Genomic DNA, 18,949 nt, shown 5'->3' with positions numbered 1-18,949 from the left:
CACACACACACACACACACACAGTTACACACACACACAAAGTTACACACACACACACACACAGTTACACACACACACACACGCACACACAGTTACACACACACACACACACAGTTACACACACACACACAAAGTTACACACACACACACAGTTACACACACACACACACACAGTTACACACACACACACAAAGTTACACACACACACACACAGTTACACACACACACACACACAAAGTTACACACACACACACACAAAGTTACACACACACACACACAAAGTTACACACACACAGTTACACACACACACACACACACACACACAAAGTTACACACACACACACACACAGTTACACACACACACACACAAAGTTACACACACACACACAGTTACACACACACACACACACACGCACACACAGTTACACACACACACAGTTACACACACACACACACACACACACACAAAGTTACACACACACACACACACAGTTACACACACACACACACACAAAGTTACACACACACACACACACACACACACACACACAGTTACACACACACACACACACACACACAAAGTTACACACACAGTTACACACACACGCACACACAGTTACACACACACACACACACAGTTACACACACACACACACACACACACACACACAGTTACACACACACACACACACACACACACAGTTACATACAGTCACACACACACACACACACACACACCGTTACACACACACACACACACACACACACACACACACACAGTTACATACAGTCACACACACACACACACACACACACACAGTTACACACACACACACACACACCGTTACACACACACACACACACACAGTTACATACAGTCACACACACACACACACACAAACACAGTTACACACACACACACACACTTACACACAGTTACACACACACACACACACACACACACTTACACACAAACACACACACAGTTACACACACACACACAAAGTTACACACACAGTTACACACACACACACAGTTACACACACACACACACACACACACACAGTTACACACACACACACAGTTACACACACAAACACACACACAGTTACACACACACACACACACACAGTTACACACACACAGTTACACACACACACACACACACAGTTACACACACACACACAAAGTTACACACACACACAGTTACACACACACACACACACATACAGTTACACACACACACACACACACACACACACACACACAGTTACACACACACACACAGTTACACACACACACACACACACACACAGTTACACACACACACACACACACACAGTTACACACACACACAGTTACACACACACACACACACACACACACACACACAGTTACACACACACACACACAGTTACACACACACACAGTTACACACACACAGTTACACACACACACACAGTTACAAACACACACACACACACACAGTTACACACACACACACACACACAGTTACACACACACACAGTTACACACACACAGTTACACACACACACACAGTTACACACACACACACACACAGTTACACACACACACACACACACAGTTACACACACACACACACACACACAGTTACACACACACAGTGACACACACACACAGTGACACACACACACACACAGTTACACACACACACACACACAGTTACACACAGTTACACACACACACACACACAGTTACACACAGTTACACACACACACACACAGTTACACACACACACACACACACAGTTACACACACACACACACACACACACAGTTACACACACACAGTGACACACACACACAGTTACACACACACACACACACACAAAGTTACACACACACACACACAGTTACACACACACACACACACACACAAAGTTACACACACACACACACACACATACAGTTACACACACACACACACAGTTACACACACACACACAAAGTTACACACACACACAGTTACACACACACACACACACACACACAAAGTTACACACACACACAAAGTTACACACACACACACACACAAAGTTACACACACACACACACACACAAAGTTACACACACACACACACACACAGTTACACACACACACACAAAGTTACACACACACACACACACACACAAAGTTACACACAAAGTTACACACACACACACACACACAAAGTTACACACACACACACACACACAGTTACACACACACACACAAAGTTACACACACACACACACACACACAAAGTTACACACAAAGTTACACACACACACACACACACAGTTACACACACACACAAAGTTACACACACACACACACACACAGTTACACACACACACAGTTACACACACACACACACACACACAGTTACACACACACACACAAAGTTACACACACACACAGTTACACACACACACACACACATACAGTTACACACACACACACACACACACAGTTACACACACACACACAGTTACACACACACACACACACACACACACACACAGTTACACACACACACACACACACAGTTACACACAGTTACACAGTTACACACACACACACAGTTACACAGTTACACACACACACACAGTTACACAGTTACACACACACACACAGTTACACACACAGTTACACACAGTTACACACACACACACACACAGTTACACAGTTACACACACACACACACACACACACACACACACACACACAGTTACACACAGTTACACAGTTACACACACACACACAGTTACACAGTTACACACACACACACAGTTACACAGTTACACACAGTTACACACAGTTACACAGTTACACACAGTTACACACAGTTACACACAGTTACACAGTTACACAGTTACACACACACACACACAGTTACACACACAGTTACACACAGTTACAGAGTTACACACAGTTACACACACACACACACAGTTACACACAGTTACACACACACACACACAGTTACACAGTTACACACACACACACACACACACACACACACACACACAGTTACACACAGTTACACAGTTACACACACACACACACACACACACAGTTACACACACAGTTACACACACACAGTTACACAGTTACACAGTTACACACAGTTACACAGTTACACACACACACACACACAGTTACACAGTTACACACACACACACACACACAGTTACACACACACACACACACAGTTACACACACACACACACACACACAAAGTTACACACACACACACACACAGTTACACACACACACACACACACACAAAGTTACACACACACACACACACACACACACACACACACACAGTTACACACACACACACACACAAAGTTACACACACAGTTACACACACACGCACACACAGTTACACACACACACACACACAGTTACACACACACACTTACACACAAACACACACACAGTTACACACACACACACAGACACACACACACACACACAGTTACACACACACACACACACACACAGTTACATACAGTCACACACACACACACACACACACACACACCGTTACACACACACACACACACACAGTTACATACAGTTACACACACACACACACACACACCGTTACACACACACACACACACACACAGTTACATACAGTCACACACACACACACAGTTACATACAGTCACACACACACACACACACACACACACACACAAACACAGTTACACACACACACACACACAGTTACACACACACACAAAGTTACACACACACACACACACACACACAGTTACACACACACACACACACACACACTTACACACAGTTACACACACACACACACACAGTTACACACACACACACACAAAGTTACACACACACACACACACACACAGTTACACACACACACACACAAAGTTACACACACACACACACACACAGTTACACACACACACACACAAAGTTACACACACGCACACACACACAAAGTTACACACACACACACAAAGTTACACACACACACACAAAGTTACACATACACAGTTACACACACACACACACACACACAAAGTTACACACACACACACACACACACACACACACAGTTACACACACACACACACAAAGTTACACACACACACACACACACACAGTTACACACACACACACACGCACACACAGTTACACACACACACACACACAGTTACACACACACACACAAAGTTACACACACACACACAGTTACACACACACACACACACACAGTTACACACACACACACACAAAGTTACACACACACACACACAGTTACACACACACACACACAAAGTTACACACACACACACACACAAAGTTACACACACACACACACAAAGTTACACACACACAGTTACACACACACACACACACACACACACAAAGTTACACACACACACACACACAGTTACACACACACACACACAAAGTTACACACACACACACAGTTACACACACACACACACACGCACACACAGTTACACACACACACACACACACAGTTACACACACACACACACACACACACACAAAGTTACACACACACACACACACAGTTACACACACACACACACACAAAGTTACACACACACACACACACACACACACACACAGTTACACACACACACACACACACACACACAGTTACATACAGTCACACACACACACACACACACACCGTTACACACACACACACACACACACACACACACACACACACAGTTACATACAGTCACACACACACACACACACACACACACACACACACACAGTTACACACACACACACACACACCGTTACACACACACACACACACACACAGTTACATACAGTCACACACACACACACACACAAACACAGTTACACACACACACAAACACACACACAGTTACACACACACACACAAAGTTACACACACAGTTACACACACACACACAGTTACACACACACACACACACACACACAGTTACACACACACACACAGTTACACACACACAAACACACACACAGTTACACACACACACACACACACACACAGTTACACACACACAGTTACACACACACACACACACACAGTTACACACACACACACAAAGTTACACACACACACAGTTACACACACACACACACACATACAGTTACACACACACACACACACACACACACACACACACACACAGTTACACACACACACACACACACACAGTTACACACACACACACACACACACACAGTTACACACACACACAGTTACACACACACACACAGTTACACACACACACACACACACACACACACACACACACAGTTACACACACACACACACAGTTACACACACACACAGTTACACACACACAGTTACACACACACACACAGTTACAAACACACACACACACACACAGTTACACACACACACACACACACAGTTACACACACACACAGTTACACACACACAGTTACACACACACACACAGTTACACACACACACACACACAGTTACACACACACACACACACACAGTTACACACACACACACACAGTTACACACACACAGTGACACACACACACAGTGACACACACACACACACAGTTACACACACACACACACACAGTTACACACAGTTACACACACACACACACACAGTTACACACAGTTACACACACACACACACAGTTACACACACACACACACACACAGTTACACACACACACACACACACACACAGTTACACACACACACACACACACACACAGTTACACACACACAGTGACACACACACACAGTGACACACACACACACACAGTTACACACACACACACACACAGTTACACACACACACACACACAAAGTTACACACACACACACAGTTACACACACACACACACACACACAAAGTTACACACACACACACACACATACAGTTACACACACACACACACAGTTACACACACACACACAAAGTTACACACACACACAGTTACACACACACACACACACACACAAAGTTACACACACACACAAAGTTACACACACACACACACACAAAGTTACACACACACACACACACACAAAGTTACACACACACACACACACAGTTACACACACACACACAAAGTTACACACACACACACACACACACACACACAAAGTTACACACAAAGTTACACACACACACACACACACAAAGTTACACACACACACACACAGTTACACACACACACACAAAGTTACACACACACACACACACACACAAAGTTACACACAAAGTTACACACACACACACACACACAGTTACACACACACACAAAGTTACACACACACACACACACACAGTTACACACACACACAGTTACACACACACACACACACACACAGTTACACACACACACAAAGTTACACACACACACAGTTACACACACACACACACACATACAGTTACACACACACACACACACACACACACAGTTACACACACACACACAGTTACACACACACACACACACACACACACAGTTACACACACACACACACACACAGTTACACACACACACAGTTACACACACACACACAGTTACACACACACACACACACACACACACAGTTACACACACACACACACACAGTTACACACACACACAGTTACACACACACACAGTGACACACACACACACAGTGACACACACAGTGACACACACACACAGTGACACACACACACACAGTGACACACACACACAGTGACACACACACACACACAGTGACACACACACACAGTGACACACACACACACACACACACACACAGTTACACACACACACACACAGTTACACACACACACACACAGTTACACACACACACACACAGTGACACACACACACAGTGACACACACACACACACACACACACACAGTTACACACACACACACACAGTTACACACACACACACACAGTGACACACACACACACACAGCAGGTCTGCGGAGGTTCCTGCAGGCTCCGTCTCACCTCTCAGCTCCTGGATCAGCTCCTGTTGTTGTGGCAGCAGGGCTGCAGGTGGACCTGGGGGCCCCTGGGGTCCTGGTGGGCCGGGGGGTCCTGGAAGGCCGTGCTGCAGGCACACAAACATTGTGTAGCGTTAGGTCAGGGTATATCTAATGAAACAGGTAGAAGAACCACTAACCGGATCAAAAAGTGGCCAAAGAGATGAATCAGGCTGTGATCAGAGAACGGTTTAGAGGACATCAGCAGACATTTGTCCTTCGTAAGGAACGCCAACCAGGAGCAAACCTGCAGCTATGCTGGGCGTGGACCAGCTGAAAGATCAGCCCAGTCTGAGGAGAAGTCAGAGGTGGGGTAACGCGGAGCCTTGAGGAACACCATAAAAATAACTTGTTGACCTCAGACCTGGTCTTTGGTTCGGGGGAATAAACGTTTTCAGTCTATATGGGAGAAAACCATTCGCTGTGATGGATCAGCGACCTGTCCAGGTGTACCAGGTTCTCGCCCAATCGCTGCTGGGATAGACTCCCCGCGACCCGGAACTTCATGGAGCGGTGGAGAACACGGATGGAAAACCATCCGATATAGTTTAGACATGGTTCATAAACCAGTTTGTGTTTACAAACCATGTCTTCCAGGTAGACGAATAAGGCGAAGCCAAAAGCAGCTGCTGACGGGGACCCAGCAGAACTGTCCATGAAGCACCAGACAAACGCAGAATGGAAACTGGTCTGAAGCCACGTCCTGTTCTGGGTTCATTCTGACCTTGGAGGGCCTCCTGGTGCCTTTGGTTCTCCGGTTGTCCCCCTTGTTGGAGTTCCTTCTGAAGATCAGCCAGGAGCTGAGGGGGGACACATCAGAGGACGTCGGCTCCTAGAGGACAGAAACCAGTTCAGGTTGTCATCATCTCCATTCTGGTTTTTCAGCTGAAACCATCAGTCCCAGTTCCTGCAGCTGGTTGGTCACCACTGAACCACTGAGACCGGAAAGTCCCTCCAGGACCCGGGAGGACTATTCCTGCAGACTACTGACACAATGACCCGGATCCGAGCCGGATCCGACCCGGATCCGACCCGGATCTGACCCGGATCCGAGCCGGATCTGACCCGGATCCGACCCGGATCCGACCCGGATCTGACCCGGATCCGAGCCGGATCTGACCCGGATCTGACCCGGATCTGACCCGGATCCGACCCGGATCCGAGCCGGATCCGACCCGGATCTGACCCGGATCCGACCCGGATCCGAGCCGGATCTGACCCGGATCCGACCCGGATCCGACCCGGATCTGACCCGGATCTGACCCGGATCCGACCCGGATCCGAGCCGGATCTGACCCGGATCCGACCCGGATCCGAGCCGGATCCGACCCGGATCCGACCCGGATCTGATCTGGATCCATTCTGGACCAGAACTGGAACACCGAAGAGGTTCTGCTTCTTACCAACATGTCTGGGCTGATGGCTGAGTCCTCCTCCAGGCTCTCCAGCTTCTCCTCGCTGTCCAGCTCATCCACACTTCCTGCCTGGACTCCTGTCATCATCATCATCATCATCATCATCATCATCATCATCATCATCATCATCATCATCGCCAGCACTCCTGCTCCTCTCGGAGAGCTCTGTTGTGGGATCCGTCTGAGCAGCATGGTGTTCAGGTGTGTTTTCCCATCATGCACCTGGGAGAGTCTCTGAGCTTCTTCTTCTCCTGTCAGCTCTTCGTCATCAGCAGCTCCTCATCTTCATCTGCTGTGGAGTTTCCATCCAGTCGGGTATAAAAGGAGCTTTCAGTCGTAGTCAGGAACTCTGTCTGCTGGCTAGGCTCCTCCTCAGCTCCTCCTCCTCAGCTCCTCCTCCTCAGCTCCTCCTCCTCTTCCGCTCCTCCTCCTCCTCAGCTCCTCCTCCTCCTCCTCAGCTCCTCCTCCTCAGCTCCTCCTCCTCAGCTCCTCCTCCTCTTCCGCTCCTCCTCCTCCTCAGCTCCTCCTCCTCCTCCTCAGCTCCTCCTCCTCCTCAGCTCCTCCTCCTCAGCTCCTCCTCCTCAGCTCCTCCTCCTCTTCCGCTCCTCCTCCTCCTCAGCTCCTCCTCCTCCTCCTCAGCTCCTCCTCCTCCTCAGCTCCTCCTCCTCAGCTCCTCCTCCTCAGCTCCTCCTCCTCTTCCGCTCCTCCTCCTCCTCAGCTCCTCCTCCTCCTCCTCAGCTCCTCCTCCTCCTCAGCTCCTCCTCAGCTCCTCTTCTGCCAAACCTTCCTCTCGTCTTTCCGCCGTCGCTTCTCCTCACACTTAATGTTTATGTTCTGCTGGCTCAATTTTTTATTCACCTCCCTGACTCCTCCTCCTCCTGGTCCTCCTCCTGGTCCTCCTCCTGGTCCTCCTCCTGGTCCTCCTCTCATGTGCAGCAAACCGTTGACAGAAACAGAAAAACTGGAATTTGCTTCAGCTTCATCTCAGTTTTCATGTCCTCTTTCCGGACCGGTTTTCCATGTGGTTGTGGTTCTGGAAGGTTCTGGGTCACCAGCTGGACTCTGTGAGACCCAGAAGCTCCAGGTGATCCAGTTTTTCCTCTCAGCAGAGGAAAAACTCTGATCACAGATCAATACCTCCATCAGTTTCATAATTTTTATCAACAAATGGTGGCTTTCCCATCGGTTCACAATGAGAACCAGGGTCAGTGGTCTGCTTTGGGTCCAGGTCTAGGGTCAGTGGTCTGCTTTGGGTCCAGGTCTAGGGTCGGTGGTCTGCTTTGGGTCCAGGGTCGGTGGTCTGCTTTGGGTCCAGGTCTAGGGTCAGTGGTCTGCTTTGGGTCCAGGTCTAGGGTCAGTGGTCTGTTTTGGGTCCAGGTCTAGGGTCAGTGGTCTGTTTTGGGTCCAGGTCTAGGGTCGGTGGTCTGCTTTGGGTCCAGGTCTAGAGTCGGTGGTCTGCTTTGGGTCCAGGTCTAGGGTCAGTGGTCTGCTTTGGGTCCGGGTCCAGGTCTAGGGTCAGTGGTCTGCTTTGGGTCCAGGTCTAGGGTCAATGGTCTGCTTTGGGTCCAGGTCTAGGGTCAGTGGTCTGCTTTGGGTCCGGGTCCAGGTCTAGGGTCAGTGGTCTGCTTTGGGTCCAGGTCTAGGGTCAGTGGTCTGCTTTGGGTCCAGGTCTAGGGTCGGTGGTCTGCTTTGGGTCCAGGTCCAGGGTCAGTGGTCTGCTTTGTGTCCAGGTCCAGGGTCTGTGGTCTGCTTTGGGTCCAGGGTCGGTGGTCTGCTTTGGGTCCAGGGTCGGTGGTCTGCTTTGGGTCCAGGTCTAAGGTCAGTGGTCTGCTTTGGGTCCGGGTCCAGGTCTAGGGTCAGTGGTCTGCTTTGGGTCCAGGTCTAAGGTCAGTGGTCTGCTTTGGGTCCGGGTCCAGGTCTAGGGTCAGTGGTCTGCTTTGGGTCCAGGTCTAGCGTCAGTGACCTGCTTTGGGTTCAGGTCTAGGGTCAGTGGTCTGCTTTGGGTTCAGGTCTAGGGTCGGTTATCTGCTATGGGTCCAGGTCTAGGGTCAGTGGTCTGCTTTGGGTCCGGGTCCAGGTATAGGGTCGGTGGTCTGCTTTGGGTCCGGGTCTAGGTCTAGGGTCAGTGGTCTGCTTTGGGTCCAGGTCTAGGGTCAGTGGTCTGCTTTGGGTCCAGGTCTAGGGTCAGTGACCTGCTTTGGGTCCAGGTCTAGGGTCAGTGGTCTGCTTTGGGTCCGGGTCCAGGTCTAGGGTCAGTGGTCTGCTTTGGGTCCGGGTCTAGGTCTAGGGTCAGTGGTCTGCTTTGGGTCCAGGTCTAGGGTCAGTGGTCTGCTTTGGGTCCAGGTCTAGGGTCAGTGGTCTGCTTTGTGTCCAGGTCTAGGGTCAGTGGTCTGCTTTGTGTCCAGGTCTAGGGTCAGTGGTCTGCTTTGGGTCCAGGTCTAGGGTCAGTGGTCTGCTTTGGGTCCGGGTCCAGGTCTAGGGTCAGTGGTCTGCTTTGGGTCCAGGTCTAGGGTCGGTGGTCTGCTTTGGGTCCGGGTCCAGGTCTAGGGTCAGTGGTCTGCTTTGGGTCCAAGTCTAGGGTCAGTGGTCTGCTTTGGGTCCGGGTCCAGGTCTAGGGTCAGTGGTCTGCTTTGGTTCCGGGTACAGGTCTAGGGTCAGTGGTCTGCTTTGGGTCCAGGTCTAGGGTCAGTGGTCTGCTTTGGGTCCGGGTCCAGGTCTAAGGTCAGTGGTCTGCTTTGGGTCCGGGTCCAGGTCTAGGGTCAGTGGTCTGCTTTGGGTCCAGGTCTAGGGTCGGTGGTCTGCTTTGGGTCCAGGTTTAGGGTCAGTGGTCTGCTTTGGGTCCAGGTCTAGGGTCAGTGGTCTGCTTTGTGTCCAGGTCTAGGGTCAGTGGTCTGCTTTGGGTCCAGGTCTAGGGTCGGTGGTCTGCTTTGGGTCCGGGTCCAGGTCTAGGGTCAGTGGTCTGCTTTGGGTCCAGGTCTAGGGTCAGTGGTCTGCTTTGGGTCCGGGTCCAGGTCTAGGGTCAGTGGTCTGCTTTGGGTCCAGGTCTAGGTTCAGTGGTCTGCTTTGGGTCCAGGTCTAGGGTCAGTGGTCTGCTTTGGGTCCGGGTCCAGGTCTAGGGTCAGTGGTAAGCTTTGGGTCCAGGTCTAGGGTCGGTGGTCTGCTTTGGGTCCGGGTCCAGGTCTAGGGTCAGTGGTCTGCTTTGGGTCCGGGTACAGGTCTAGGGTCAGTGGTCTGCTTTGGGTCCGGGTCCAGGTATAGGGTCGGTGGTCTGCTTTGGGTCCGGGTCTAGGGTCGGTGACCTGTTTTGGGTACAGGTCTAGGGTCAGTGGTCTGCTTTGGGTCCAGGTCTAGGGTCAGTGACCTGCTTTGGGTACAGGTCTAGGGTCAGTGGTCTGCTTTGGGTTCAGGTCTAGGGTCGGTTATCTGCTTTGGGTCCGGGTCTAGGGTCAGTGGTCTGCTATGGGTCCAGGTCTAGGGTCAGTGGTCTGCTTTGGGTCCGGGTCCAGGTATAGGGTCGGTGGTCTGCTTTGGGTCCGGGTCTAGGTCTAGGGTCAGTGGTCTGCTTTGGGTCCAGGTCTAGGGTCAGTGGTCTGCTTTGGGTTCAGGTCTAGGGTCGGTTATCTGCTATGGGTCCAGGTCTAGGGTCAGTGGTCTGCTTTGGGTCCGGGTCCAGGTATAGGGTCGGTGGTCTACTTTGGGTCAGGGTCTAGGGTCAGTGGTCTGCATTGGGTCTGGGTCCAGGTCTAGGGTCAGTGGTCTGCTTTGGGTCCAAATCTAGGGTCAGTGGTCTGCTTTGGGTCCGGGTCCAGGTCTAGGGTCAGTGGTGTGCTTTGGGTCCGGGTCTAGGGTCAGTGGTCTGCTTTGGGTCCAGGTCTAGGGTCAGTGACCTGCTTTGGGTACAGGTCTAGGGTCAGTGGTCTGCTTTGGGTTCAGGTCTAGGGTCGGTTATCTGCTATGGGTCCAGGTCTAGGGTCAGTGGTCTGCTTTGGGTCCGGGTCCAGGTATAGGGTCGGTGGTCTGCTTTGGGTCCGGGTCTAGGTCTAGGGTCGGTGGTCTGCTTTGGGTCCAGGTCTAGGGTCAGTGGTCTGCTTTGGGTCCAGGTCTAGGGTCAGTGGTCTGCTTTGTGTCCAGGTCTAGGGTCAGTGGTCTGCTTTGTGTCCAGGTCTAGGGTCAGTGGTCTGCTTTGGGTCCAGGTCTAGGGTCAGTGGTCTGCTTTGGGTCCGGGTCCAGGTCTAGGGTCAGTGGTCTGCTTTGTGTCCAGGTCTAGGGTCGGTGGTCTGCTTTGGGTCCGGGTCCAGGTCTAGGGTCAGTGGTCTGCTTTGGGTCCGGGTCCAGGTCTAGGGTCAGTGGTCTGCTTTGGGTCCGGGTCCAGGTATAGGGTCGGTGGTCTGCTTTGGGTCAGGGTCTAGGGTCAGTGGTCTGCATTGGGTCTGGGTCCAGGTCTAGGGTCAGTGGTCTGCTTTGGGTCCAAATCTAGGGTCAGTGGTCTGCTTTGGGTCCGGGTCCAGGTCTAGGGTCAGTGGTGTGCTTTGGGTCCGGGTCCAGGTCTAGGGTCAATGATCTGCTTTGGGTCAAGGTCTAGGGTCAGTGATCTGCTTTGGGTCCAGGTCTAGGGTCAGTGGTCTGTTTTGGGTCCAGGTCTAGGTCTAGGGTCAGTTGGTTGCTTTGGGTCCGGGTCCAGGTCTAGGGTCAATGATCTGCTTTGGGTCAAGGTCTAGGGTCAGTTGTCTGCTTTGGGTCCGGGTCCAGGTCTAGGGTTGGTCGTCTGCTTTGGGTCCACGTCTAGGGTCGGTGGTCTGCTTTGGGTCCGGGTCCAGGTATAGGGTCAGTGGTCTGCTTTGGGTCCGGGTCCAGGTCTAGGGTCGGTGGTCTGCTTTGGGTCCAGGTCTAGGGTCAGTGGTCTGCTTTGGGTCCGGGTCCAGGTCTAGGGTCAGTGGTCTGCTTTGGGTCCAGGTCTAGGGTCAGTGGTCTGCTTTGGGTCCAGGTCTAGGGTCGGTGGTCTGCTTTGGGTCCAGGTCTAGGGTCAGTGGTCTGCTTTGGGTCCAGGTCTAGGGTCAGTGGTCTGCTTTGGGTCCAGGCCTAGGGTCAGTGACCTGCTTTGGGTACAGGTCTAGGGTCAGTGGTCTGCTTTGGGTTCAGGTCTAGGGTCGGTTATCTGCTATGGGTCCAGGTCTAGGGTCAGTGGTCTGCTTTGGGTCCGGGTCCAGGTCTAGGGTCGGTGGTCTGCTTTGGGTCCGGGTCTAGGGTCAGTGGTCTGCTTTGGGTCCAGGTCTAGGGTCAGTGGTCTGCTTTGGGTCCAGGTCTAGGGTCAGTGACCTGCTTTGGGTACAGGTCTAGGGTCAGTGGTCTGCTTTGGGTTCAGGTCTAGGGTCGGTTATCTGCTATGGGTCCAGGTCTAGGGTCAGTGGTCTGCTTTGGGTCCGGGTCCAGGTATAGGGTCGGTGGTCTGCTTTGGGTCCGGGTCCAGGTCTAGGGTCAGTGGTCTGCTTTGGGTCCAGGTCTAGGGTCAGTGGTCTGCTTTGTGTCCAGGTCTAGGGTCAGTGGTCTGCTTTGGGTCCAGGTCTAGGGTCAGTGGTCTGCTTTGGGTCCGGGTCCAGGTCTAGGGTCAGTGGTCTGCTTTATGTCCAGGTCTAGGGTCGGTGGTCTGCTTTGGGTCCGGGTCCAGGTCTAGGGTCAGTGGTCTGCTTTGGGTCCAGGTCTAGGGTCGGTGGTCTGCTTTGGGTCCGGGTCTAGGGTCAGTGGTCTGCTTTGGGTCCGGGTACAGGTCTAGGGTCGGTGGTCTGCTTTGGGTCCGGGTCCAGGTCTAGGGTCAGTGGTCTGCTTTGGTTCCGGGTACAGGTCTAGGGTCAGTGGTCTGCTTTGGGTCCAGGTCTAGGGTCGGTGACCTGCTTTGTGTCCAGGTCTAGGGTCAGTGACCTGCTTTGGGTCCAGGTCTAGGGTCAGTGGTCAGCTTTGGGTCCGGGTCTAGGGTCAGTGGTCTGCTTTGGGTCCGGGTCCAGGTCTAGGGTCAGTGGTCTGCTTTGGGTCCGGGTCCAGGTCTAGGGTCAGTGGTCTGCTTTGGGTCCAGGTCTAGGGTCGGTGGTCTGCTTTGGGTCCAGGTTTAGGGTCAGTGGTCTGCTTTGGGTCCAGGTCTAGGGTCAGTGGTCTGCTTTGTGTCCAGGTCTAGGGTCAGTGGTCTGCTTTGGGTCCAGGTCTAGGGTCGGTGGTCTGCTTTGGGTCCGGGTCCAGGTCTAGGGTCAGTGGTCTGCTTTGGGTCCAGGTCTAGGGTCAGTGGTCTGCTTTGGGTCCGGGTCCAGGTCTAGGGTCAGTGGTCTGCTTTGGTTCCGGGTACAGGTCTAGGGTCAGTGGTCTGCTTTGGGTCCAGGTCTAGGGTCAGTGGTCAGCTTTGGGTCCGGGTCTAGGGTCAGTGGTCTGCTTTGGGTCCGGGTCCAGGTCTAAGGTCAGTGGTCTGCTTTGGGTCCGGGTCCAGGTCTAGGGTCAGTGGTCTGCTTTGGGTCCAGGTCTAGGGTCGGTGGTCTGCTTTGGGTCCAGGTTTAGGGTCAGTGGTCTGCTTTGGGTCCAGGTCTAGGGTCAGTGGTCTGCTTTGTGTCCAGGTCTAGGGTCAGTGGTCTGCTTTGGGTCCAGGTCTAGGGTCGGTGGTCTGCTTTGGGTCCGGGTCCAGGTCTAGGGTCAGTGGTCTGCTTTGGGTCCAGGTCTAGGGTCAGTGGTCTGCTTTGGGTCCGGGTCCAGGTCTAGGGTCAGTGGTCTGCTTTGGGTCCGGGTCCAGGTCTAGGGTCAGTGGTAAGCTTTGGGTCCAGGTCTAGGGTCGGTGGTCTGCTTTGGGTCCGGGTACAGGTCTAGGGTCAGTGGTCTGCTTTGGGTCCGGGTCCAGGTATAGGGTCGGTGGTCTGCTTTGGGTCTGGGTCTAGGGTCGGTGACCTGTTTTGGGTACAGGTCTAGGGTCAGTGGTCTGCTTTGGGTCCAGGTCTAGGGTCAGTGACCTGCTTTGGGTACAGGTCTAGGGTCAGTGGTCTGCTTTGGGTTCAGGTCTAGGGTCGGTTATCTGCTTTGGGTCCGGGTCTAGGGTCAGTGGTCTGCTATGGGTCCAGGTCTAGGGTCAGTGGTCTGCTTTGGGTCCGGGTCCAGGTATAGGGTCGGTGGTCTGCTTTGGGTCCGGGTCTAGGTCTAGGGTCAGTGGTCTGCTTTGGGTCCAGGTCTAGGGTCAGTGGTCTGCTTTGGGTTCAGGTCTAGGGTCGGTTATCTGCTATGGGTCCAGGTCTAGGGTCAGTGGTCTGCTTTGGGTCCGGGTCCAGGTATAGGGTCGGTGGTCTACTTTGGGTCAGGGTCTAGGGTCAGTGGTCTGCATTGGGTCTGGGTCCAGGTCTAGGGTCAGTGGTCTGCTTTGGGTCCAAATCTAGGGTCAGTGGTCTGCTTTGGGTCCGGGTCCAGGTCTAGGGTCAGTGGTGTGCTTTGGGTCCGGGTCTAGGGTCAGTGGTCTGCTTTGGGTCCAGGTCTAGGGTCAGTGACCTGCTTTGGGTACAGGTCTAGGGTCAGTGGTCTGCTTTGGGTTTAGGTCTAGGGTCGGTTATCTGCTATGGGTCCAGGTCTAGGGTCAGTGGTCTGCTTTGGGTCCGGGTCCAGGTATAGGGTCGGTGGTCTGCTTTGGGTCCGGGTCTAGGTCTAGGGTCGGTGGTCTGCTTTGGGTCCAGGTCTAGGGTCAGTGGTCTGCTTTGGGTCCAGGTCTAGGGTCAGTGGTCTGCTTTGTGTCCAGGTCTAGGGTCAGTGGTCTGCTTTGTGTCCAGGTCTAGGGTCAGTGGTCTGCTTTGTGTCCAGGTCTAGGGTCAGTGGTCTGCTTTGGGTCCAGGTCTAGGGTCAGTGGTCTGCTTTGGGTCCGGGTCCAGGTCTAGGGTCAGTGGTCTGCTTTGTGTCCAGGTCTAGGGTCGGTGGTCTGCTTTGGGTCCGGGTCCAGGTCTAGGGTCAGTGGTCTGCTTTGGGTCCGGGTCCAGGTCTAGGGTCAGTGGTCTGCTTTGGGTCCGGGTCCAGGTATAGGGTCGGTGGTCTGCTTTGGGTCAGGGTCTAGGGTCAGTGGTCTGCATTGGGTCTGGGTCCAGGTCTAGGGTCAGTGGTCTGCTTTGGGTCCAAATCTAGGGTCAGTGGTCTGCTTTGGGTCCGGGTCCAGGTCTAGGGTCAGTGGTGTGCTTTGGGTCCGGGTCCAGGTCTAGGGTCAATGATCTGCTTTGGGTCAAGGTCTAGGGTCAGTGATCTGCTTTGGGTCCAGGTCTAGGGTCAGTGGTCTGTTTTGGGTCCAGGTCTAGGTCTAGGGTCAGTTGGTTGCTTTGGGTCCGGGTCCAGGTCTAGGGTCAATGATCTGCTTTGGGTCAAGGTCTAGGGTCAGTTGTCTGCTTTGGGTCCGGGTCCAGGTCTAGGGTTGGTCGTCTGCTTTGGGTCCACGTCTAGGGTCGGTGGTCTGCTTTGGGTCCGGGTCCAGGTATAGGGTCAGTGGTCTGCTTTGGGTCCGGGTCCAGGTCTAGGGTCGGTGGTCTGCTTTGGGTCCAGGTCTAGGGTCAGTGGTCTGCTTTGGGTCCGGGTCCAGGTCTAGGGTCAGTGGTCTGCTTTGGGTCCAGGTCTAGGGTCAGTGGTCTGCTTTGGGTCCAGGTCTAGGGTCGGTGGTCTGCTTTGGGTCCAGGTCTAGGGTCAGTGGTCTGCTTTGGGTGCAGGTCTAGGGTCAGTGGTCTGCTTTGGGTCCAGGCCTAGGGTCAGTGACCTGCTTTGGGTACAGGTCTAGGGTCAGTGGTCTGCTTTGGGTTCAGGTCTAGGGTCGGTTATCTGCTATGGGTCCAGGTCTAGGGTCAGTGGTCTGCTTTGGGTCCGGGTCCAGGTCTAGGGTCGGTGGTCTGCTTTGGGTCCGGGTCTAGGGTCAGTGGTCTGCTTTGGGTCCAGGTCTAGGGTCAGTGGTCTGCTTTGGGTCCAGGTCTAGGGTCAGTGACCTGCTTTGGGTACAGGTCTAGGGTCAGTGGTCTGCTTTGGGTTCAGGTCTAGGGTCGGTTATCTGCTATGGGTCCAGGTCTAGGGTCAGTGGTCTGCTTTGGGTCCGGGTCCAGGTATAGGGTCGGTGGTCTGCTTTGGGTCCGGGTCTAGGTCTAGGGTCAGTGGTCTGCTTTGGGTCCAGGTCTAGGGTCAGTGGTCTGCTTTGTGTCCAGGTCTAGGGTCAGTGGTCTGCTTTGTGTCCAGGTCTAGGGTCAGTGGTCTGCTTTGGGTCCAGGTCTAGGGTCAGTGGTCTGCTTTGGGTCCGGGTCCTGGTCTAGGGTCAGTGGTCTGCTTTATGTCCAGGTCTAGGGTCGGTGGTCTGCTTTGGGTCCGGGTCCAGGTCTAGGGTCAGTGGTCTGCTTTGGGTCCAGGTCTAGGGTCGGTGGTCTGCTTTGGGTCCGGGTCTAGGGTCAGTGGTCTGCTTTGGGTCCGGGTACAGGTCTAGGGTCGGTGGTCTGCTTTGGGTCCGGGTCCAGGTCTAGGGTCAGTGGTCTGCTTTGGTTCCGGGTACAGGTCTAGGGTCAGTGGTCTGCTTTGGTTCCAGGTCTAGGGTCGGTGACCTGCTTTGTGTCCAGGTCTAGGGTCAGTGACCTGCTTTGGGTCCAGGTCTAGGGTCAGTGGTCAGCTTTGGGTCCGGGTCTAGGGTCAGTGGTCTGCTTTGGGTCCGGGTCCAGGTCTAGGGTCAGTGGTCTGCTTTGGGTCCGGGTCCAGGTCTAGGGTCAGTGGTCTGCTTTGGGTCCAGGTCTAGGGTCAGTGGTCTGCTTTGGGTCCAGGTCTAGGGTCAGTGGTCTGCTTTGTGTCCAGGTCTAGGGTCAGTGGTCTGCTTTGGGTCCAGGTCTAGGGTCGGTGGTCTGCTTTGGGTCCGGGTCCAGGTCTAGGGTCAGTGGTCTGCTTTGGGTCTAGGTCTAGGGTCAGTGGTCTGCTTTGGGTCCGGGTCCAGGTCTAGGGTCAGTGGTCTGCTTTGGGTCCAGGTCTAGGGTCAGTGGTCTGCTTTGGGTCCAGGTCTAGGGTCAGTGGTCTGCTTTGGGTCCGGGTCCAGGTCTAGGGTCAGTGGTCTGCTTTGGGTCCAGGTCTAGGGTCGGTGGTCTGCTTTGGGTCCGGGTCCAGGTCTAGGGTCAGTGGTCTGCTTTGGGTCCGGGTACAGGTCTAGGGTCAGTGGTCTGCTTTGGGTCCGGGTACAGGTCTAGGGTCAGTGGTCTGCTTTGGGTCCAGGTCTAGGGTCGGTTATCTGCTATGGGTCCAGGTCTAGGGTCAGTGGTCTGCTTTGGGTCCGGGTCCAGGTATAGGGTCGGTGGTCTGCTTTGGGTCTGGGTCTAGGGTCGGTGACCTGCTTTGGGTACAGGTCTAGGGTCAGTGGTCTGCTTTGGGTCCAGGTCTAGGGTCGGTGACCTGCTTTGGGTACAGGTCTAGGGTCAGTGGTCTGCTTTGGGTCCAGGT

The 18,949-nt window shown here is 53.1% G+C and overlaps 1 protein-coding gene across 1 annotated transcript in view; it reads right to left on the bottom strand.

Annotated features, from left to right (window-relative positions):
* LOC306758029 (erythroferrone) overlaps window positions 1-8,898 on the bottom strand; it is an 83,611-nt gene extending 74,713 nt beyond the window's left edge. The window contains exons 1-3 of the mRNA XM_079243244.1: window positions 8,495-8,898; window positions 7,816-7,923; window positions 7,057-7,159 (exon numbers count right to left, since the gene is read on the bottom strand). Coding sequence (XP_079099370.1) covers window positions 7,057-7,159; window positions 7,816-7,923; window positions 8,495-8,698 — 415 coding nt within the window. The 5' untranslated portion in view covers window positions 8,699-8,898. The remainder of the gene's footprint in view (window positions 1-7,056; window positions 7,160-7,815; window positions 7,924-8,494) is intronic.
* Between the last annotated feature and the right edge of the window lie 10,051 nt (window positions 8,899-18,949).

This window comes from Telmatherina bonti (genome assembly GCF_933228915.1).
Source record: "Telmatherina bonti genome assembly, chromosome: 7".
NCBI classification, from domain to species: Eukaryota; Metazoa; Chordata; class Actinopteri; order Atheriniformes; family Telmatherinidae; genus Telmatherina; species Telmatherina bonti.
The sequence above is the reverse complement of the archived record's forward strand: the minus strand, read 5'-3'. Positions and strand labels throughout refer to the sequence as shown.